The sequence below is a fragment of the Cyprinus carpio genome, chromosome B5, assembly GCF_018340385.1.
Source record: "Cyprinus carpio isolate SPL01 chromosome B5, ASM1834038v1, whole genome shotgun sequence".
Taxonomy (NCBI): Eukaryota; Metazoa; Chordata; class Actinopteri; order Cypriniformes; family Cyprinidae; genus Cyprinus; species Cyprinus carpio.
In genome coordinates, this window is record NC_056601.1 from 23,810,558 (window position 1) to 23,834,540 (window position 23,983).

Sequence of the window (23,983 nt, forward strand, 5' to 3'; positions counted from 1 at the left end):
TGTCAATGTTTGTATTGTTCATCAGCTGGAAAAAATCCTTCTGAAAGTGATTCCAACGATATTGTTTCTCTGTGCCTTTATCGTTATAGCTGTGGTGTGGACTCTGCTATACTTTAATATTGAGAAAGATTTTTAGAACTATATCTTTATCGTTATCTTTATAGTTCTAATCCTTGGTGTGAAAGGGTCTTTACCGTAGATTATATAAACATGCTACCAAACAAGCTAAGACGAGAACTTAATTAGACACAGTCATCCGATATGCGTGCACAGAAAGCCAAAAACACAAAATGATGTCAAAATACCGTTTTTGGTGAGTCACCTCATATTCAAAGTCGTAAATGAGAGAAAATTGGATGCATGTCATGTGCATCAGGTTTTAAAGAGACAGCACTGCTTTTAAAGTGAAACCTGCTACAGTCTGTCATTGATGTAACAAATAAAAAATTTAAGCACTGCTCTGTTTGCTAAATAACTTTTATAGCTTGAATAAAGATTAATCTATATTCAATTCATAGTTTATGCATATAGACGATTAAGTTTATGTGAAGATTGTCTTAAGTTCACTTAAATTAAAAGTTATATTTTTCAATGCCTATCAAATGTTAAAAATAAAGGCTGTAAATTATACTGTAATGCTGAATGGCTGTAATCAGTGGCTGAAATTGAGGGAAAAATGCATTTAATAGAGACATCAGTAGCAGTATTGGTATCAATTTATTAATAATAGGCTACTAAGTAAAAAGATGCCGCTAAATACATATTCAAAATGTACCATCTTTGTTGTTTCTACATTTTGTAGATTCAGTGTGAAATTATGACAATTTAAATGTTATATTAATATATGATTACGATTGACAGCACTAGAGAGAGAGTGTGTGTGTGTGAGAGAGAGAAATGTGTCTTTTTAATCATTTCCACTAACCTAAGTCTTTTTTTCCATTATCGCAAATTATTACACCGCCAGCTTCCATTATCGCAAATTATTACACCGCGTTAGAGATGTGTGTGTGTGTGTGTGTGTGTTAAATGTGTGACTCATGTGTGTGGTGTGTTGTGTGTTTTGTCGTGTGTGTGTGAGAAAATGTGTCAAATGATTAATTTTCCACTAAAAACTAACCTAAGGGATAATGTACAGTCAGCTTCCATTATCGCAAATTATTACACAAAACCCTAAATACACCAATCTGATCAAAGATGCGACTTCATTAACATTATTTCTTTGCGGCAGCTTTGCGTTTAAAGTAGGGCTGTCAAATGATTAAGTTATGTAAGGAACTTTTATTTTTGTGCTTAATCGCGGCAGCTTTGCGTTTAAAGAGCTAATAAAATATTAAGGATCTGAGATCTGATGTTTTTTTAATCAATTCTTGTATAAGAAATGGTCATTTTTACTGATTATTAAATAACTGCATTGAATTTTCAATATCAGATCAATGTATTTTTACACCCCTATTTATTCATAAATGTATATTTTGTGTTTTTAATAAACTGTTTGTTTGGTTTCATTTCTTAGCCTGGTTCAAGCTAACCCTGAAGTGGCCATGGACTCCATTGTTCACATGACCCAGCACATTTCCCCCACGCAGCGTACGGAGGTGGTCCGAATCCTGTCCACCATGGACGCCCCTGCGTCATCATAGAGCCTTGTTTACACAATCATCTCAGAGGCATGATACTACAAAAAACAACAACATGATCAAACAACACGGCGCTGCTATGATATTATACAAAACAACAATGACTACTATTATTATAATATTATACAACAAAAAAACTCAGATACACAACGTCAGCAACTATGAATGCACATAAATGCGGACCTTTAGAAACACTAAAGTAAAACGGTCTAGTGTTGTGTTAATAGTTTTGAGACTTAGATTGAACAAAGACCAATTGTAGAAACAAGATTCCCAAAGCTGCTGTTAGAGGAGGTTACCCTTTTTTTACATTTTTTGTTTGTTTGTTTAAAAGGCAGAAGATTAATGTATAAGAGAGAACTCTGCAACTTAAATCAACTTAAGACTTTCTCCTACAACAGTCAGGTGATAACACGAGTCCACACTGAGAGCAAGCAATGTCACAACTAGATCACTCCTGCTTCGGGAGTGATGTAGCTGTATTTCGTCACATCACTGTGTAGACGTGGTATTTTTCTTTACATGCAGGATGGTCGATTGAGCCGTATGACCACATCAGATTGTGACTATGCTTGCTTCATTCCCTTGTGGCTTAACCAAAAAAAATGTTTGTTTGTTTTTAAAATGTTTATCCACTGGTATTGTACTTATAAATATGATGTTTATTTTTTAGCATAGATGATATAACGCTGAGAAGTCGTTAACTTATTAAACAATTATGTCTAAGTGCTGTAGTTCAACATAGTACACTGTACCGTAAGTGCGTAACTGTAGAACATGATTATTACTACATACATGTATATTCTGGAATGACAAGAGTGCAGTTCAGAAATATATTAAATGAAAGTATTTGTGGTGGCAGAGAATACTTAAGTAAAGTGAATGGCATATTATGCACAATCTACACTGGCAGTCATGATGTTTTTTTAGATCCTCATTGGCATCATGATGGTTTTTCCACTACTAGAAAAAAAAGCTGTCACTCTAATGCTAGCACTACTATTTGATTCAGTGAAAGGTGAACATTGTTTCATGCTGTCACCCAAACAGTTGGTGGACTGTCTCATGTGTCTATAAGTGTTGCTAAACATGTTACTGAAGAGATCAGAAGCTGTCTCCATTGTCAAAATGGAGGCTTTCCTGTTTACGGTGGCAAGCTGTGATTGCCTCTAAAAATAAAATAAATAAATAATAAAAAAAAACCTTAATAAACTCAAATTCTAACATTAAATTATTTTTACTTTCTGTGGCTCTTTCTTGAATAAATGTACCAGGTCATATCATAGAATACAGGATTTATAATAATATGCTATACAAAAGGGCCAAGCACCGAACCCTGAGGTACCCCAGTGGTTAGTTTATGTGAGACTCCCCTCCTCTCTAATATGCCTTTCTAGATGTCATAAATACAGTATACAGTAACAAAAGCAGCACCTTAAATTCTAAGTATCAGAGAGGATGGGAAAAATACACATTAAAAGTATGCAAATGAGAGTAGCCCGAGATAAAACCCTTAAGTTTAGTGACTGTTTCTACCACCAGATAATCAGTGTTTGTCTTCATGCTATTCTTTAGTCTTGAGAGAAATCAAATGGCAGACAGAAGGATCCAGGAACATACTTCCATTGATTTATCAATTCAGCAGTCAATGTCTCATTCAGTACCCTCTGCATGGGTTTAGTCCCCTCTGTGTGGGTTTCACAGTCTATTTTTATATTACCTACCAACTATGACATAGACCAAATTGAATCACGCCAATTCAATACCCAATTAAAATTATGGAAGCCACCATAGTCAAAGCTTGTAGTGGATAATTGAAGGAGAAGGTTTCTGATACCTCTAATCAGATTACATTACAGAATGCTTCCAGAGAGGGTCAAAGTAGGTGCATATTGGTTTCACTACATGTGATCATGTACTAAGTGTAAAATTAAAGCATCAATGAAAACACTGTCTTTGTTGACAAAATGGTATTTTAATACAAACAGGCAGTAAATGTGTAATTTTTACAAATCAAAAGTTCATTTTCTTTTACAGGCAATCTCAAAACCTAGGTTTAAGTCTGGGTTCCCTGAAGGATTTCAAAAGCAGAAGTGTGTGAGAACAATGCAGCACATACACTGGAGTTTAAGCATGTTAAGGCCGATGTGTCAGTCAGTGTGCCATTACTGGACCATTCACAAACAGGGAACGAAACAGTTCAGACCTGAAAATAATCAGAACACAATAGGTTGAACACATATAGTATTTTTACTGTTGTGCTGCAAGCAACAGATTTTGTCACTGGCCAAATAATGTCATTTAAAAAGAAAGTACCATTTTTGGACACGGTATTATGTTAATAGTGTCTTAGACATGTTCATATGTAAATACCATAAACCTAGTATCACAGTACACCATTCTTTACTTTGAACTTTCTATTAATAAAGGAATCCTGAAAAAAAGCATCACGGTTTCCACAAAAATATTGAGCAGCACAACTGCTTTCAACATTGATGTAAGAATAAATATCCTGAGTACTAAATCAGCATATCAGAAGGATCATGTGACACTGAAGACGGGAGTAATGCTAATTCAGCTTTGCTAACAATAGAATAAATTATATTTTAAAATACATTAAAATAAAGCATTGTAAAAATATTTCACAATATTACTGTTTTTACTGTATTTTTTTACATGTATTTTTTTTATGAAATAATTATACGTTAATAGCGCCAATTAAGAATAGAAATGTTAAGGCTATACGTGTTACATTAATTCTACTGTTAAAACTAAAAAAAAATATTTTTTAGCTATAAAACTTGTTCTCATCAGGCATTCCATGGCACCAAAACTGTGAAATTGGAAAATAACCTGGTATAAAACAGGAGAAAAGAATCTATATCAAAGTGTCATGAGGAACTCAACAATCTCCCTTTAAACCATCCGTGACTAAAGGCCATAAATCCTTATAGATAAATTGTGGCCCTATTTAATGCACAGAGGACAAAAGCACACATGCACGGTCCTGAGATTGAGGTGCTAATGTCCCAGAGGGGCAGGGCTGAGGCCAGGCTAACAGGCCCATCCTTAATCCGAAATCCCTGTTAGAAATGCACAACCAGCATTCAGGATTACAGCACACTGCCGCCATCACACAACGCATACATTCTGATCCAAACAGAACCTGGAGAAGCAGAGGGGTAAGGAGAGATGCTCAGGATCAAAGGGGAAAGTTGAGAACCATCTCTGCTGATGTGGTTTACCCAGGAACCTAATGCTACCCAGAATCCTACCATCACCCCATCGGGGCAAATGCACTGTGATTATCTCTTAAGCCCCAGCAGAATTTGTATGCTGCATGTCCGCTTGCTCGCCCTTATGCAAGAGAGAGAGAAAGAGAGAGTGCACCCCATCCTGCAACGTCGGCATTAACATTCATGGGGCCAGTGGTGCGTGTCGGGGCTATGGAGCCAGAGTTGAGATATGGCAGAGTGGGCTGTGTAAGCAGACTGAGGGAGTGTGTGTTTGTGTGTAAGAGTGTATCTGGCTGCACAAGGAAAAGGTCGCCTACAATTCCTCATCGGCAAAGGTCACCGGTCACTCTCTGATGCCATCGGCATACATCATTATTACTGTAGTTCACCGATTGTTATGTAAATAAGACCAGTCCAGCAGGCATGTGTGTTACTATGTGTGTGTGTTGCTGACAAAGGTCAGGCTTTAGTTTGTGTCAGCTATAAGTCTGATTACAGTCTCAGTGTTATTAGTATGTTTACTGTTAAAATCAGACCAGTATCATGATATACTACCATGTACCCTTTTCTGTGCTTTATCAGTTGGACTTGAACAAAGTTTCCACATTTTTACATAATTTATGAATATTGTGAACTGAATACTCCACACACACTGTTTGGGGTCAGTACGATTATTTAATTGTTTTTAAGCTGACAAAGGCTGCATTTATTTGATCAAATATACAGTAATAGTAATATTGTGAAATATTATGTAAATTCACCATGTAATTTTCAGTATATTTAAAAATACAATTTATTGCTGGGATGGCAAAACTGAATTAACAGCAGCAATTACACCAGTCTTCAGTGTCACATGATCCTCCAGAAATTATTTTAATCAGGCAGACAGATAGATAGTTGTGTGTGTTATATATATATATATATATATATATATATATATATATATATATATATATATATATATATATATATATATATATATTATATATATATATAAATAAATATATATAAAAGCTAAAAAATGACATCTAATCAAATGACAAAGGCCCATTTAAACTGTATGGTATGCATACATATACATGTATAAATATACACATATTTAATTATACCCAAATAAAATCCCAATTATTCTTCCATTTTACTGTGACTAAAATCTAGTTTTGAGCTTGCAGGTAATTCATCCATGGTTGAATAATCATTCTGAGGTGATTTGCAACCTCCATCTTTCCGATACAGACAACCTCAAGTCATCACAAGCTTAACATCAGTCGCTCTAGTGTAGATACTACCATGAAAATGACCTACTGAGGAACTCGCACACACTACAAGGCAAATAGTTTGACACAAGATGTTTTGTGTTGTCTCCTGGTCTGCTTAAAGACAAGTGAGCATGCATTATAGTTCAGCACAATTCATTGCTGTCACCTTCTTGAGTGCTTCATGTTTTCGTCTGCTACGTGCTCAAGTAGCACAGCACTGTGACCATGATCACCAGACCAAGTCTATCCATCACCTCCACCTCTTCATCAATCCATCCTCTCCTCTCTAATCCTGGATTTCTTTCCTCTACACCTCTCCAAACCCAGTGCAGCCTATGCCAAAACCCTTAAAACTTCCTCAAGAATAATTACTGGGAGTGTGTGAGGAAAACAAAACAATAGGAAGACTACAGAGGGAAGATCAGTGTATTCAAGTATTCATGTGTTTCAGGCTTGATTTTGTTTTACAGATAGGATTTCCAGGTTTTATAAAAGGAAGTCCACAAAATTAAATTCTGTCATTTACTCTCTCATATCATTCCAAACCTGTCTGATTGTCTTCCAATGAACACAAAAGTAGCTATTAAGCGGAATGTTGAAGCTATTATTCATATAAAGTCAATATTGACAGCTCTCTGATGAATACCATGGTAATACTGTGTAACATAACCCAAAAAGTTTAAGAAAGACGGTACAAATGAAAAAAAAACATCTTTAATATGTTTTTAGAAATAAAATGTAAAGTATATATTAGGTGAATGATATATTAAAAAAACCCTCTTTAAAAACCTAAAACTCCTAAAACTAATTTTGAGAAAATTAATGTTAAATATACAATATGTAATGTAACTAAAGTCTACAGAACCTAATACATAGTGTAATAAAACAAACTCTTAAATCTGTATTTTGGATGTTCTATTCCCACTAGTTTCCATTCATCAAGTCACCTGAGCAGCAGTGGCTCATAGCGCCGATCTCGTCATGCAAATGAATGAACGCGGCCAGTGGCAAGGTTCCATTCATGGATGAGCGAGGAGATGGAGCCATCCCCAATCTTTTGAACCCATGTTCGCTGAGGGCGACCAGGTGGTCTGCTCCAGCTAGTGGGAGCATATCTCTCAGAGCGTCATGCAATGGCACAGGCTAGGGCACCATAAGCAGGAGTATGACTTGCAAGCCGGGCCACATGTCCGAACAAAGACATGTGCCGACAAGCAATTATGTCTGTGATTGTTGGCAGACCAGTGCGTAGGTTGATGGCCACATTTGTTATGAGGTCGGACCAATGAACATGCAGCATTGCTGAAGCAGCCAGACCAATTCGGCGTGTGATATTGGACATCCACCTTCCGAGCTTTGTACACTCCCCATATACGTGAACTGTGTGACATTTTCCACCTTCTGACACATGACAGTAATATTCCTGATATTGGATCCGCTGCCCAGGGTCTGCCATTTGTTTTTTTTTTCCTATAATACATATATGCCCAGGTGGGAAGTCTCTCGCTCAAGATGCTCAAGAGATGTTACCAATTTTGATGCAGATTCGTCTAGCAACACGACATCATTTGCATAGTCTAGGTCAGTGAAATAGTGTTCTGGCAACTTAACGCCATTCTGTGATGCTACGCTCGAGGATCCAAACCATGGCTCTGCAGAAAAGTGCTGAGGCCAGAACACAGCCCTGCCTAACTCCGGAGGTAGTTGTAAGCACCTCGGAGAATGAGCTGTTAATCCTCACTCTGGCAGTAGGCAAGAAGGTCGTTAATGAGATCTAGCAAGAAACTTGGAATATCAATGCCCCACAGTATGCTCAAACCCTGCCTTAAGATCGACATAGGCTGCTAAGAGTGGACAATTAAACTCACAATGTATTTCTGATAAGAGCCTAAGGGTGAGGATGGCACGTTGTAGATCTGCCCTGGGTGAAACCTGATTGTTGAGGGTGGCATCGAGAAACAAGGAGGGGTTGAATCCTTGCTAACAACATGTGAGCAAACACCTTTCCTGAAACTGACAATAGTGTAATGGGTCTATGGTTGGAACATTTGTTCCTTGGCCCCTTACCCTTGTACAGAGCCATGATAATGCCTAGGGACTGGTAGTATGCTTCAAGATCGCGCTTTGCCTTGGCCCTAAAGATACCCTGGAGGTGCTTGTATACCACTAGTGTGAAAGAGGACAATTTATGGTAGCAAAATATCCCATATCTAAAAATTTGACCAGTGCCTGTAATAATAAAATAAATAAAAGTTTTGACTGGAGGGTTGTTTTAAAGGGGTCATGACGAGAAATCAAATTTGCCTTGATCTTTTGGCATATAAGAGGTCTTTGTACCATTAAAACATCCTGGAAGTTTCATATCTTAAAACGTCCTCCTCATTATAACCAAAGCATATATTTAATCAAGCTCCAAAAATGCCTTATTTTGGATCCGAGGGGCAAGGTAACGTCACCTGGGCATGGTCATTTGCATAAACACTGCCTCTAGAGCAAGATATCAACAAATAGTCTTCTCACCACAGGCCCCGCCCACTGGCATTCAGCTGCTTAACAGCTTGAGTGTCGCGTTGTGTCAAAAGCAAACAGAAATGACAATCACTGCTGCTATCTTGTCTAAACTAGATACAGTACAGGTGCATCTAAAAAAAAAAAAAAAGTTGAATATCGCAAAAAAGTTCCTTTTTTTGTAAAAGTGAAACTTTCATATATTCTAGATTCATTACATCTAAAGTAAAACTTTTTTTGTTTGTTTTAATTTTGATAATTAGAGCTTACATATCATGAAAGTCAAAAATCCAGTATCTCAAAATATTAGAATATTTCCTAAGATCAATAAAAAAAAAAAAGGATTTGCAAAACAGAAAAGTTCAAGTTCGTTAAAGGGTTAATTCACCCAAAAATGAAAATTAGGTTGCGTTTTACTCACCCCTGAGGCATCCTTGGTTTATATGAATTTCTTCTTTCAGACAAATCCAGTCAGAGTTATATTAAAAATTGTGTTTGATCTTTCAAGCTGTTTCATGGCACTCAGCGGGTGTTGCTTTCCTTCATTCCAAAAGACGTGAAAAAAAAAAAAAGGTGTCTCACACAGCTCCCGGGGGTGAACAAAGGCCTCCTGTAGTGAATCAATGCATTTTTGCAAAAAAAATATCCATATTCAAAACGTAATAATCACTTTAATCTAGCTTGTGCTCACTGTTGAAAAACTAAGCAGTTCCAGGCGGACAACGTATGAGGTCAGCATTGTGCATGTGCCAGTGAGTCTCGTGAAAACCAACATTTGTTTACAGGATCAAAAGAAGCAAAGTTTACTTACTTTAGCAAAGGAAAACCAGTCTCCTCTTGGCTTATATCGAAATGCTCAGACATTCTTCTTTACAAATCCTTGTTTTGTACTTCTAATTAGTGACCGTTGTTTTGTTTTGATCTCTCAGCTGCGTTTCCGCATGCGGGACATGTGCGTTCATGCGCAAAGCTGACCTCATACGTAATTATTTCCGGAACTGCTTAGTTTACAACAGTGAGCGCAAGCTAGATTAAAGTGATTATTACATTTTGAAAAACTGATATTTTTCTTTCAAAAATACACTGATTCACTACAGGAGGCCATTGTTCACCCCCCGGAGCAGTGAGAGGCACTTTTTTTTTTTTTTTTTTAATGGAAGGGCGCTTTTTATTTCATGACTTTTGGACTGAAGGAATGCAACACCCATTGAGTGCCATGAAACAGCAAGGACAATTTTTAATATAACTCCGACTGCATTCGTCTGAAAGAAGAAAGTCATATACACCTAGAATGCCTCAAGGGGGAGTAAAACGCAGCCTAATTTTTATTTTTGGGTGAACTAACCCTTTAAAGTATGTTCATTTATGCACTCAATACTTGGTCAGGGCTCCTTCAGCACAAATGACAGTATCATTGAGGTGTGACATGGAAGCGATCAGCCTGTGGCACTGCTGAGGCACTACTGAGCCTTCAGCTCGTCTGTATTGTTGGATCGACTGTTTCTCATCTTTCTCTTGGAAATATCCCATAGATTCCATGTGGGGTTCAGGTCAGGCATGTTGGCTGGCCAATCAAGCACAGTAATATCATGGTCAGCAAACCACTTGGAAGTGGTTTTGGCACTGTGGGCAGGTGCTAAAGTCCTGCTGGAAAAGAGGACTTTGGACTACTGAGCAACAGACCAGTTCTTTTTCTCCTTAGCCCAGGTAAGATTTCAGTAGTGGGTTGGTATCCCTTTTCCTGAAGTTGTCGGAGCATGGTGACTCTTGATGCACTGCCTCCAGCTTCAGTCCACTCCTTGAGAAGTTCTCTCAAGTGTTTGAATCGACTTTGCCTGACAGTATTCTCAAGCTTGTGGTCATCCCTGTTGTTTATGCAACTTTTCCTACCCAATTTCTTCCTTCCAGTCAACTTTGCATTTAATATGCTTTGATACAGCACTCTGTGAATAGCGATCCCTTTCAGTAATGACCTTCGGTGACTAACCCTCTTTGTGGAGTGTCAATGATTGTCTTCTGGACCACTACCAAGTCAGCAGTCTTCCCCATTATTGTGGTTTCAAATAACAAGAGATACCCGGAATTTATACTGTAGGGGTCATTTAATGAAACTCAAATGTAAATATTCTAAAATTTTGAGATGCTGGATTACTGGATTTGAGATACTTTTTTGAAACATAAAAAAAAAAACTTGAAATGTTTTACTTTACATGTAATGAATCTAGAATATTTGAAAGTTTCACTTTTTGAATCTAGTTTAAAAAAAAAAAAACCTTTCACGATATTCAAATTTTTTTAGATGCAGCTGTATACAGATACGCATTCGCTTTCTGACACAGTCCACATGCTAGTGTCTGTCATCAAAAGGACAAATGGAGTGAAAGAACGTTTGCTTTGACGTTTTTTTAAACAAACAGCTCGCATCCTCATACATATACAAAAATCATAACAATCCAAGAAACAAAAACAAGTGTATAGTTTATTTTCATTGTATCAGAGGACTGATAGGAGCATTTAATTTTGTAAATGAGGTACAGTGTGATGGAGAGTTCATAAAGAAACATTTGTTGAAAGATGAAATGGTACTATATCTGACATCACAAACCATAAGTAAATGATTTAATAATAATTTTTATTATGTTGTCAAAGCACAAGAAATAACGGGATTGATACTGTTTTCTGTGCAATGATGTTAGCCAATCATAACAGTTGCCAATTAATGAGAAGCCTTAAAGCACATGCCCTTTAAAAACAGGTCATTTTAGAGCAAGGGTGGGGAACTTAGGTCCTGGAGGGTCACTGTCCTGCAGAGTTTAGCTCCAACGCTGAAAAAAAAAATATATAAAAAAAAAAAACCCTACCTGTATCCTCAAGACTCTAAACTCTGCAGGGACACAGGCCCTCCAGGATCAACGTTCCCCATCCGTTTTTGAGAAAGGTTCAGAATGAGGGTTGAAAATAATAATACTTCTACTTTTTTTTTTTTTTTTTTTTTTTGTGCAAAAAAACTATAACTATAAGTAAATCTCAAGAAACATTAAAATACAAAATCCATGTCATGACACCTTTAAGGTATTTTTGTTTGTGTACTCCACTATGTATTTCTGTAACCTTTAGGATGATTCTTAAATTATCAATGTTAACAGTTGTGCTGCTTAATATTCTTGTGGAAACCATGATACATTTTTTTCAGGACTCTTTGATAAACAGTTCAAAAAAAGTCTATTTTGTAACATTTTCATAACAAATGTCTTTACTTTCACTTTTGATCAATACAGTGGTGTGAAAAATTGTTGGCCCCCCTTCCTAATTTCTTATTTTTTTGCATGTTTGTCACACTTTAATGTTTCAGATCATCAAACAAATTTAAATATTAGTAAAAGATAGCACAAGTGAACACAACATGCAATTTTTAAATGAAGGCTTTTATTATTAAGGGGAAACAAAATCCAAAACTACATGGCCCTGTGTGAAGAAGTGTTTGCCCCCAAACCTAATAACTGGTTGGCCCACCCTTAGCAGCAACAACTGCAATCAAGTGTTTGCGATAACTTGCAATGAGTCTGTTACAGCGCTGTGGAGGAATTTTGGTCCACTCATCTATGCAGAACTGTTGTAATTCAGCCACATTGGAGGGTTTGAGCATGAACCGGCTTTTTAAGGTCATGCAACAGCATCTCAATAGGATTCAGGTCAGGACTTTGACTAGGCCACACCAAAGTCTTCATTTTGTTTTTCTTTAGCCATTCAGCGGTGGACTTTCTGGTGTGTTTTGGATCCTTGTCCTACTGCAGAACCCAAGTTCGCTTCAGCTTGAGGTCACGAACAGATGGCCGGACATTGTCCTTCACGATTTTTTGGTAAACAGCAGAATTTATGGTTCCATTTATCACAGCAAGTCTCCCAGGTCCTGAAGCAGCAAAACAGTCCCAGACCATCACACTACCACCACCATATTTTACTGTTGTTATGATGTTCTTTTTCTGAAATGCGGTGTTACTTTTACACCAGACGTAATGGGACACACACCTTCCAAAAAGTTGAACTTTTGTCTCGTCAGTCCACAGAGTATTTTCCCAAAAGTCTTGGGGATCATCAAGATGTTTTCTGGCAAAACTCAGACAAGCCTTTATGTTCTTTTTGCTCAGCAGCAGTTTTTGTCTTGGAACTCTGCCATGCAGACCATTTTTGCCCAGTCTCTTTCCTATGGTGGAGTCATGAACACTGACCTTAACTGAGGCAAGTGAGGCCGGACACTCCTGGAAAGGTTCTCCACTGTTCCATGTTTTTGCCATTTGTGAATAATAGCTCTCACTGTGGTTCCCTGGAGTCCCAAAGCTTTAGAAATGTCTTTATAACCTTTTCCAGACTGATAGATCTCAATTACTTTCTTTCTCATTTGTTTCTGAATTTCTTTGGATCTCGGCATGATGTCTAGCTTTTAAGGATCCTTTGGTCTACTTCACTTTGTCAGGCAGGTCCTATATAAGAGATTTCTTGATTGTGAACAGGTGTGGCAGTAATCAGATCTGGGTGTGGCTAGAGAAACTGAACTCAAGTGTGTTAAACCACAGTTTTAACAGAGGGGCAAACACTTCTTCACACAGGGCCATGTAGTTTTGGATTTTGTTTGCCCTTAATAATAAAAACCTTCATTTAAAAACTGCATGTTGTGTTCACTTGTGTTATCTTTGACTAATATTTAAACTTGTTTGATGATCTGAAACATTAAAGTGTGACAAACATGCCAAAAAATAAGAAATCAGAAAGGGGGCCAACATTTTCTTACACCACTTTATGATTTGTCCTTGCAGAGAATAGAAGTTTTTTTTTGTTTTGTTTTTCGGAAAAAATAAAAATAAAAAAATCTTACAGACCCCAACTTTTGAACGGTAGTGTATGTATGTGGTTTAATATTAATAAATTATGTTTTGATCACTCATGTGGCAATAAAAAAAATGCGGCTACTAAACACCTGATATGCACAACTTTCTTTGGGGAACCAATGGAAAACAAAACAAAAAAAAAAAAATGAGAAGGGGGATTAAAAGCGAAATCTTTGAAATGTGTGAGTGTTTGTGTATGTGCATATCTCCACAGTGTGTTTGATTAGCCTGTTCTCTGTTTGAGGAGGATTACTGCTGGCTGACAGGACAGAAAAACACACAACTGAACCATTAATTAAACAGATGCACACGCACACAACTACAACTTCCTGCTGGTGTCCCCACGGCATAAAAAGCCCACACAAATCATATACATACTGAAGATGCTTTGACAATTAAAAGGACAAGTCACCCAAAAAATGAAAGTTATTTATTCACCATTGTTGTTCTAAACTTTTTTTTTTCTTCTATAGAACACAAAATAGAACATTTAGCAGAACATTCTAGCTGTTATAACATATAATATTATAACAGGTTCAGCCTATTCATCGCATAACTAATGTATAGCATTAGAATACTTAGAATATAGCGCACAATTAATGTAAACTGCTTTTCAGGTGCTTATTTGTTTTTTTTTTGTGTGTGTCTACATCTACTTTTGCTGTGATTTTCTGCTAAACATCTTTGTGTTCCACAGCATTAAGATGAGTAAATGGTGACAGATTCTCATTTTTGTGTGAACTATGCCTTTAGATCACTCACCGGGCATCATCACTCATGCTGCTGTTGTCTATTGGAGCCATGAAATTCATCAGCTTACTGTGAACGTGAAACCTAGCAAGATGTTTTAAAAAAGAATGACAAGTATAAACACAAACAGTCTTGAAAATTGAATTGTGACGTTTCATTGTGAGCACACACAGCCTGACTGAATCTGAACTCATTTACAAACACACAATTAAATGTTTGATAAGAGATTATTTCTGCTGCTTATTCAAAAGAAACAACCCATCTCATTCCAGTAATAACATTGATCTAGGCATAAAATGTTTTGCTGCTATATAATAGCAGATGATTTACTGATTTGATTGGATGACATAACTTAAGATAAAAAAAAATAAAAAAAAGTTGATTTATTTTAGTTTCTTTATTTTTTTGGCTTTTAAATATACATCTAAATACAGATGTTTTTATTAATTTTTATTTTGACTTTTTAAGTTGAGCAAAAACTAGTAGTAAACAGTACTTGGCACAAACATGTTTTTATGCATTTAGTTTTAGTTAACTATAATGTCCTTGCATGAAAGAACTGCAATACTTGTGCAGTAGCATTAAAAACAATACAACTGCTGTAGATATAAGAGAATTTTGCAAAGAATATCAACAAAAAAAATATTTTGTTTAAAGGAAAAGCCTGTTTTTCATTAATAAGAATCAACCTGTCTGACAAATTAATGACAAAAAATAAATTAATATTTCTTTTATTTTTAGGGGGAAATATGATGCGTGAGAGGTTTTGTGAGATTCACCTGTATATACTGAACACATCTTGATTCTTTTAGGAGGATAACAGCTTACCTGATCTTCCTGCCTTTGCTGGCTTTAGTGTCCACCTTCTTCTTGATTTTACTACGTAGTTTCTGGATGGCAAGCCACTGCCTGTGAGATCAGAGGTTGAGTTATGATGATCAAATGTGAACAACACATGAAACATGTATACACACGCACATACACACACTTTCCCATGGCCACTTGATCATTGGGGTCTGTCGCACTTGTTTTGCGCTCAATAAGCTCTCGAAGTAGCTGTGAAAAAAGGAGAAAGAGATCCATGACATCACATAACTCTACTACTTACTTTATAACTACTCAACAGCATCAGCATTGTTGTTGACAAAGTAGCTGCACAATAACAACTCCTGCCTGTTTTCTTACCTGGTGGTAAAAGTCATCATCATCAAAAATCTCCTCGTCCAGATCTTTAAGGTGTACGTTAGCTTTCAGTGCCAGTTCAGCTGCCTGAAACAACAGAGAGAGCTCAACTAGTCTTCTAGCATGATGGGGAATGTTACTTTTAAATGTAGTTTTACACTCTACAATTAAATCAATACATATATATACAGACTACTAAAAAAAATGGCTGGGTTGATTAGACTAAAAGTGTTTTGCACTGCTTTAATGTTATGGTTAATGTGGTTTTCATGGAATTACAGAACAGCAGATTCAATTAAAAGAAAACTGCCTTTTAAAAGCAGAGCAGTGTCTTACCTCTCCCTCTGTGATGCTGCTGTCTATTTCAGGTGTGGTGGGCTCCGGCTTCCCCAGAACTCTGTATTCAGACCTGCGCGTCTGTGTACGTCTCACCAGCCTCTCTTTGTCCATTAAAACCTGCTCCACTTGTGTAAGGATATTCCTGTCAAATGCTCCAAAACCCTGTTTGATGGGAAATACAAAGAGATAGTAAATTAGTGAAGATATTTACATGTAAAGCAGAGACATCAGTGTCCTACTGTGTGACATTTATAATATATTATAATATAATAAGGGCTGTCAGTCGATTAAAATTTTTAATCTAATTAATTACATGTGTTGATTAATTAATCTGTGAAAATACTCCCAAAAGATTATTTAAATCTATTTTTGTGTTAAATTATAAAGTATTAAGCAGACATTAGTAGAATAGTAAATAGTAGCTTTAGAAATAAATATTTTATTTGATTCAACATAAAATGTATTACACATAAACGTTTAGACTACAACAGAACATAAATGGAACATAAAAGAAGATAAAATCTCAATATTTTTCGTTCATGAAATGAAAGCCACTGGTAACCAAAACAGCTTTGTTATACCAACCATCTTCAAAATACCTTTTTTTTATGTTCCACAAATAAAAGTAAGTCATTCAAGTTTGAGTAAATTAATTTTTTTTTTTTTTTTTTTTTTATTAATACAATACTCAAAATAAGAAACTAAAACTTCCAGAAGGTGGCGGTAAATGTCTTTACGAGTCATTCATTCATTCATTCATTCACTGGATTCCTTCAAACAGCTGATTCATTCATGAATTAGGTAAACAGCTCACTTTTATGAATTGGCCTTTAAATCATTCAAAACAGGATTCATTCAGAAAATAAACACCGCCATGTTGCTCACAGATGCACAACAATTCTGCTGTGGCTTTAGGTAATATTTTTGTTGGCAAAACGGAGCAAAAAAAGACAATATTGTGTTTAAAATATAACACAATATTAACTTCTTATTTACTGAACTGTTGTATCAAAATATTTGCACTCGTGCTTTTCTGGACAAACAGCAGTCCTGCGATAGGTATTGCTCTCACTGCTTGTGTGATATCACTTATCATGATATAAATATGAGACAAAAACTCATAAAGGAGCATTTTTTTGACCCAATATCTTGAATTTTAGGGCATAACTGCATTTATGGAGTTGATGTCCTGCATCATACTTGTCAACAGTCAACTGTATGAAATGTAAGATGACGTACAGGTCTGGGGGCGGGGCCAGTTAGTTAACTGCGTAAAAATATTTTAATTGCGTTATTTTTCATAACTAATTAATTAAGTCGTTAAACTGACAGCCCTAAATGTAATATAATATAATATAATATAATATAATATTTAGTTTTGGGACACCTGACCATTACACCAACTTAGACTTTAATGACATTGCCTTCTAAATACATAGGCATTGATTTTAAGTAAGACATCCCTTTGCAACAATAACAGCTTCGACTCTTCTGGGAAGGCTTTCCACAAGATTTGAGTTTTTTTTTTTTTTTTTACCTTTTTGCTCTTGCCCGTTGTGAGTCGCGTCTTGTCGTACCATTTCTGCAAGGTGGCATCACGGTAAGGCAGAAAAGCAGCAAATCGTTTGGCCATAAAGTTGGGATACTCTGCCATTTCCAGTTTTCGTTTGGGGGGTCCACTTCGCACTGCTTCCTGCTCTTCCACTTGGCCATCATCCCCAATTTCCATATCATCCTCACTGTTAATCTCTTCATCATCTTTAACACTGCTGCATGTGAAAACAGAGATTTAAATAAAGAAATTGAACACTTATCGAGTTTAGACAACTGTCATGTAGAAGGCAATGCAAAAACAAAATTCTGATTAATTTCCATTGATAATTCACAATTTCCATTTGTGGGAAGAAGAAAAAAAGAATGAGGCAGTATGTCAAAAAAATTGGAACTATCGTTAATTAACATTACAAATATTTAATGCATACAACACAGTTATATAGTACTCCAAAGTAATCTGAAAAATACCATAGATAGATTTTTGTTAATAATAGTTTTTAAAGGGGTAGTTCACACACAAAGTTAAATTTCTATCAACATTTTATTAATACAACTTATTTAAAAAGCAGAATAAGGTACCTGCTTGCCCCCCAGGTCTTTCCCTGAGAAATGGCTCTGGTTTCAGGGTTTTGGTAGAGCAGCAGATCTTGGAGATCCAGCAGAGACCTTTGTAGAGCCTTTAGGGCTTTATGACCTACCACACACAGATACGAGCTTATCATACAGCACATGTCGACCACAACATCAATTCAGCACTCTTCTGTAAATGCAGGGTCATTACAACTTACCTCCTCTGATCTTAAGTCATTCCTGCACTACACTAGTTAAAAACATCAAAACGCATGAAGAAATGAACTCTACAGCCCAAGGCACGCAAGCCATCAAACAAGATACTGATTCCATGGCACAGAAAACAAGCTTAAGTTGAAGTGTGTCATTTTGATTTTAAAATGCTGTAAGGGACATGTAGAAGTTAGCCATTTGTGCTTTAGGAGAGGTATGCTATCATTTCTCTAAACTACTTGAGTTTTTCAGCCTTACGATAAAACAAAAATCCCACAGACTTCAATTGGAGGAACCGGATCCATTTATAAAGACCAAAGTATCATACACTCTCAGAAAAAGGTGCTGTCACTTGGATGGTACCCTTTCAAAAGGTTCTAATATGTATGTTTTAGCTTTTGTACCCTAGGGTACCACTCCAGTTTGTACCTTTTTTCTGAAAGTGTAAAGACTAAATGGTCATCTCTTTTGACTTGGGCCAGTAAGCAACTACCCAGAACACCCTAGAAGCCACAAGCAATCAAAAAAATAAGCACCAGAAACCGCTCAAAACATGCCCTGGCAATAGGGCTGCACGATTAATCGAACGTGATTAATCGCGATTGTCATGCACATTTTGTAAATAAAGCCGGTTCTGTGATTAGTAGTAAATCTCCATCACCTGCTTTCAGGTGGAGCAGCATTTACTACACAGAACCATAGTTCTCTGACAAGCTATGCAAAATCGCGTTCATAATTGCAGATGATATAATCATAGGATTATGAAATCGACGAAATCGTCTGCGATAATGACAGCTGTTTGCATACTGTATGTTCTCAGTGAACTATGGCTCTGTGTAGTAAATGCTGCTCCATCTGGGAGCAAGTGAAAATACCACATTTAATAACAGGTTTTTACTCCAAACTCACTTCATAACGTCAGTCCAGTGTTCGAAATAAATCCTTCTGTGAGATGATGTGGCTTCTTAAACAGAATAATTAAGGCACACAATATTTATTTTTATTCTAAGCAGTGGTAATGGCTGTCGATTAGCATTTCATTATAGATATACTTTATTACGATGAAAATTATAATAATAAGAACTCTGATAAACCATATATTGCCTTAGTCGTATGTATATTAGTCACGTTGAAACAATGAAAGCAGTTAAATCTTCTGTTTATTCAGCTGCGATAGACATTTCCTGGATTTCTTCTTCGGGGCATATTTGAATTTTCAGCGTGAGAGCGGCCTCTGGCTTTTGGGTGGAGATTTACTGCTGATCACAGAACCGTGCTTCATTGAAAGATACAATGACAATTGCAGCCTCTGCCTAATCGCGATTTATTGCCTTTGTGATTTAATTTCGGTTAATTGTGCAGCACTACCTGGCAACAACCCACAACATCCTATCGCCAAGCTTTACGTAGAAAACATAACTACAAAAACAAAAGGCAAAGCAAAACACAAAACAAAACAAAACCTTTACTTCTGTCAGCAACAGTCAAACCAATTGACCCATTTTTAATATAAAATTTTGAAGAAAACACGCGTTCCTTCTAGTATTCCTGCAGAGCCAACATGTGAAGCAGGGCTAGCACAACCATGCCTATGCTACAATTCATTTTACATAATGAGAACAAATTAAAAATAAGACTGAGGGGGAGGGGGGATGCAGAGATTGGGCCATCTTTACTGCTAATCAAAAGAACACATGCACCTCTCCTTCCATCCCAAAGCAACGCGCTGTTCAGAATTCAGGAGGACGGCCCCACATCAATCATTCACTGGCTAAAGGACCAGTGCAATAAATATGCAAATGAGAAGCAGGCAGTCTCTCTAAGCAGCCAGATCTGCTTAAGACAGAAGGTGCACAAATATATTAATTTCTCAGAGCCAGAAGAATCCTGATATTAAAACCACACGTGATGTTGGGGCTGGTTGTTGACTGCACAGAAGATGTGAGGTTTAAACGATGAAAAAGGTAGTAATTCAGCTGCATGCTCATATGATTCCTCAGTTAACTCAAAAGAAGACACAGCATGGGAGAATTAAAAATAAGGTTTATGCCTTATCCATGTCTGCTTGAGCCATCTTTAGGAAAACTCCAGCATATGCATTACTGTTCAAAAGTTTGGGGTCAGTAAGATTTTTTTTATGTTTTATGTTCCAAATACTGTGATTTTTTTTACCATGAATTTTGCTCTAGTCTTCAGAAATCATTTATATACACTTGATGCTCATTTTCATATTGTCATCAATGGTTGTGCTGCTTACTACTTTTGCAGAAACTAACATTCTCAGACAAAGAACAGCATTTAATTGAAATAAAAAAAAAAATAAAAAAAAACTTTACTGACACTTTTGATCAATTCCATGCAACATTGCTGAATAAAAGTATTACTTTCTTTAAAAGTATCTTTACAGTCATTATTTGACTTTACGGACCACAAAATCTTCCAAAACAACTATCAATAAAAGCAACATTATATTCAGAACCACAAAATATCAAGAACTCTTCAAAGTATTCACTTACTATTTTTTAAAGCTTCAGCATACTCAGTCCCTCCCCTGCTCTTGAACTCTGGGAATGTCTGTGGCGGAGGAAGCTGATTGGCAATCACAAGAGCTTTCTGCATTTTGATTCGCCTTTCAAGCATCAGGTCCCAAAGAGCTGTGGAGATTTAAAAACAGCATAAAGTGGAGTAAAGTTTTTTTTTAGTAGTTTCTATTTGTCTTATAATAGATTTCCATAAATCTATTTGTTTATTTGTTGTAGAGCACACATCTAAATGTGGGCAAAATATTCATACCAAGCTGATTTTTCACCGCTTTCCCTTTTTCAACCTCTTCATCAACTTTCTCTTTAGAGAAGGTCCTCAGGGCTGTTTCCTCCTCTTCATCTTCCTTCTCGTCCTCAGAGCCTTCCTCACTATCTCCTTCACTGTCAGCTGATTCTTCGTCTTCCTCACTTTCTCCCAGATCATCCATTCCCTCTGTGAGCTTCATAAAGTCTGTGACCTTCATTTTAGAGACTAAGCTGGACATCTGTGAGCTATCATCTCCGCTGAGATCCTCCTCATCATCGCCTTGCTCTTTTTCATCCTCCTCCTCATCATCATCATCTTCATCATCATCATCATCGTCATCGTCTTCCTCCTCGTCCTCCTCATCATCATCATCTTTGATGCACTCCATGTACTTATCCAGCATTCCATTTTCTTCATCATCATCATCTGTAAAAATTTTCATTTACATGTTAGTTAATCAAACCAAACTTTTAATGCACAGATTACTAGTTAGTTGAGTAAAATGTTAGTTAGTTGATTCAAAAAATGTATACAATGTTGGTCATTCCTTTTATCCAACAACTTCATCATTAATTATTTTAACAATCAGACATGTTCACCCCACCTGATCCATCCAACTCTTTCTGTAGATCTTTTCTGGATGTAGCCTTGCCACGATATCGACGATCACCATCAGCCAGAACTACAGAAGAGCGCTTCCGCAGATGGCCAGATAAAACTTCATCATCATCATCATCACCACCTTCATCAAACTTCTCTATGACTTTGGCTTTCGTCTCTGCAGATCACAGAAATTATGGATTGTTGTTTAGTTAAGCCAAGTACACATGGACATTTACAGTCATAGTCACATAATCCTATCAACAGTTGAACAATGAAACCAGCATGTAAGATAAAGATTTTGACTACACATATACACACACACACACACAAACACACACACACACACAGGGCTTGACATTAACACTAGCCACTTTGGTCGGTTGAATTCTATATACAGTAACAGAGCTCGACATTGATGCTTGTGTGGAATAAGTGGATTTTTCTGAAAGGGGAAAAGTGAAAGAAGATAATTTTACTTGCACGACCTGACAACCAATCTGACTGAAACGTCTAATTAGGGAAGCACTGAAATTTCAGCAAAAAATATTCTGATTTTATTACATTCGGTCTAAACAGCAATTGACAGCAAGGTCACGCCAGTTGAGGCTCACGCTGCCTATCTGCAAGAGTTTAAACGAGTAGGCCTAGTTAATATACATTTTAGTTCAGTATTTGAATTAGAATTTATTGAAAGGATATACTTCCATGTTGACTGTTTTTGCTTGATTTGGCTAATGAAAATAGTTCCAAACAAAGATCACAGCAGTATAGTCTCGCATCTCTGAGCAACACACAGGTGGTTACTGAATTATTTGCGTTTTTGAGTTTTGAATCATTTGAGTCAATGATTCAGTGGTCCATTCATAAAGACAGGGCCTATGTCGCAATATGCATTCTATCAATGTTAAATTAAATGTGATAATAGTAATTTTCAATACTATTTAGGGCAGATAGGGTGGATAGTATACACATTGGGATGCAGGGAGGCACTTGCTTCTTTCTTGAATGAATCAGCTGTCTGAACGAATCGTTTGAATGGATACTTCAATGACTCATTAATTAAGACACTTGTTGCCACCTACTGGCGGTTTACTTTCATAGTAGTTTATCTTTGCTTTTTTTTTTTCTTTCCAAAATTTCATATTTGTATTTTTTTTACTATTTTAAAACACCATGCTCGCATCATTATTTATGCTGTTATAAGTTTGCAGTGTAAATGCATTCGTGCTATATTTCAGCTACATTGAACTGTCTGTGTAAATGCATCTGATTGCCACTCCAGTAACTTCTGTTTCTTCTGCAGTGGAAAGATCGGTTTTGTAGATACTGATTTCATTTGATTGGTAACAGCCCTATATTGTCGTCTTATACTAAGTGAAATTATTAATCAAATGTAAGAATTTGATATGAAAGATGATGCATGTATTTAAATCAGTTAGGAAAAAATGTCCTTTAAATAGGCCAAAATGACCTGGAAATCATTTAAATAAATTTTTTGTATGCAGTATTAAGTCATATAAAACGTAATGTGTGTGTGTGTGTGTGTGTGTGTGTGTGTGTTAGTTTAATGGTACAGTTGGGGTATCATGCTAATACCATGTAACTGAATACCAAATTCATATACTGTACCATAATATTTACAAGAATAACACGGTACTACCACTGCACACAAAATACACATTTATATACCATTGATAGACACGGTACATTCTTTTAGTGGAAGCTTAAAATGAGGTAACGTTAAGTAACTTAAGAAAATTTCTAATAGAAAATAGCCTGTTGTGTGAAAACAAAAGAACATGTATCTTTGTTGTAAATATGGCAATCATAAGTATTACTAGCTTATATTAAATATCATGAGTCACTGGTATTAAATAATAAGTGTAAAGTAAAGCTGCTTCTCAGTACAGACGGGCATGCAGACACATCGTGCAAAACTCATAACAGACAAATTTTCTAACATAAAAACACCAAAACCATTTACAACACATTAAACAAACAAATATGACAAAAAATTAAACTACCTTCATCTTGGTCGTCTTCGGGATCCACGAAGTTTGGTAAAGGATTTAACAAATCCTCGAGCTGCTGTGATATGGAAGCTGCCATGTCTGTCCCACGCTCTAACTTTACCGTGACGTCATCAGAGCGCGCCGCAGGAAACGTGAAGTGAAGTGCAGTGAGTAGACAACAGTTGTCTTTTTAAAATGCTCAGAACGCAGTCGTTTTCACATTAAAAAGCGTTAACAACGTGACGAAATGTAAATTAACTTAAGTTGGATATTGTTATGTCTTTGATAAACATAGCAAATGACGTGATCAAAACGGTGGTTCTGGAGAAGAGAAGGTTTTTCTTAGTAGATGTACTTTTTTATCACCTTTATGTTTAATATAAACAGACTTGTTGAAGAAATATGTTTCAAGGTTACTTGGTATAGAATTAAATGTAACAT

At 36.4% G+C, this 23,983-nt stretch overlaps 2 protein-coding genes across 2 annotated transcripts in view; one reads left to right on the plus strand and one right to left on the minus strand.

The window, feature by feature from the left end:
• Positions 1 to 1,683, plus strand: part of acaca (acetyl-CoA carboxylase alpha) — a 53,011-nt gene extending 51,328 nt beyond the window's left edge. Inside the window, 1 exon segment of the mRNA XM_042724983.1 lies at positions 1,517 to 1,683. Within this exon segment, the coding sequence (XP_042580917.1) occupies positions 1,517 to 1,643 (127 nt within the window). The 3' untranslated portion in view covers positions 1,644 to 1,683.
• Positions 1,684 to 3,595: 1,912 nt separating this feature from the next.
• Positions 3,596 to 23,713, minus strand: aatf (apoptosis antagonizing transcription factor). Its single transcript, XM_042724984.1, has 12 exons — positions 23,555 to 23,713; positions 21,532 to 21,705; positions 20,931 to 21,353; positions 20,654 to 20,791; positions 17,934 to 18,048; positions 17,338 to 17,569; positions 15,798 to 15,962; positions 15,465 to 15,548; positions 15,268 to 15,335; positions 15,108 to 15,188; positions 14,292 to 14,363; positions 3,596 to 3,846 (listed from the first exon to the last, which is right to left on the minus strand). The coding sequence occupies exons 1-12, from the start codon at positions 23,637 to 23,639 to the stop codon at positions 3,795 to 3,797; spliced, it is 1,689 nt and encodes a 562-aa protein (XP_042580918.1). The 5' UTR covers positions 23,640 to 23,713; the 3' UTR covers positions 3,596 to 3,794.
• Between the last annotated feature and the right edge of the window lie 270 nt (positions 23,714 to 23,983).

Coding starts and splice junctions, on each gene's coding strand:
- aatf (XM_042724984.1), bottom strand. CDS start 23,639: ATGGCAGCTTCCATATCACAGCAGCTCGAGGATTTGTTAAATCCTTTA. Junction 15,963..17,337: donor CAACGGGCAAGAGCAAAAAG/GTAAAAAAAAAA, acceptor CCCATCAAACAG/GGTTTTGGAGCATTTGACAG. Junction 15,549..15,797: donor GCAGCATCACAGAGGGAGAG/GTAAGACACTGC, acceptor CTGTTGTTTCAG/GCAGCTGAACTGGCACTGAA.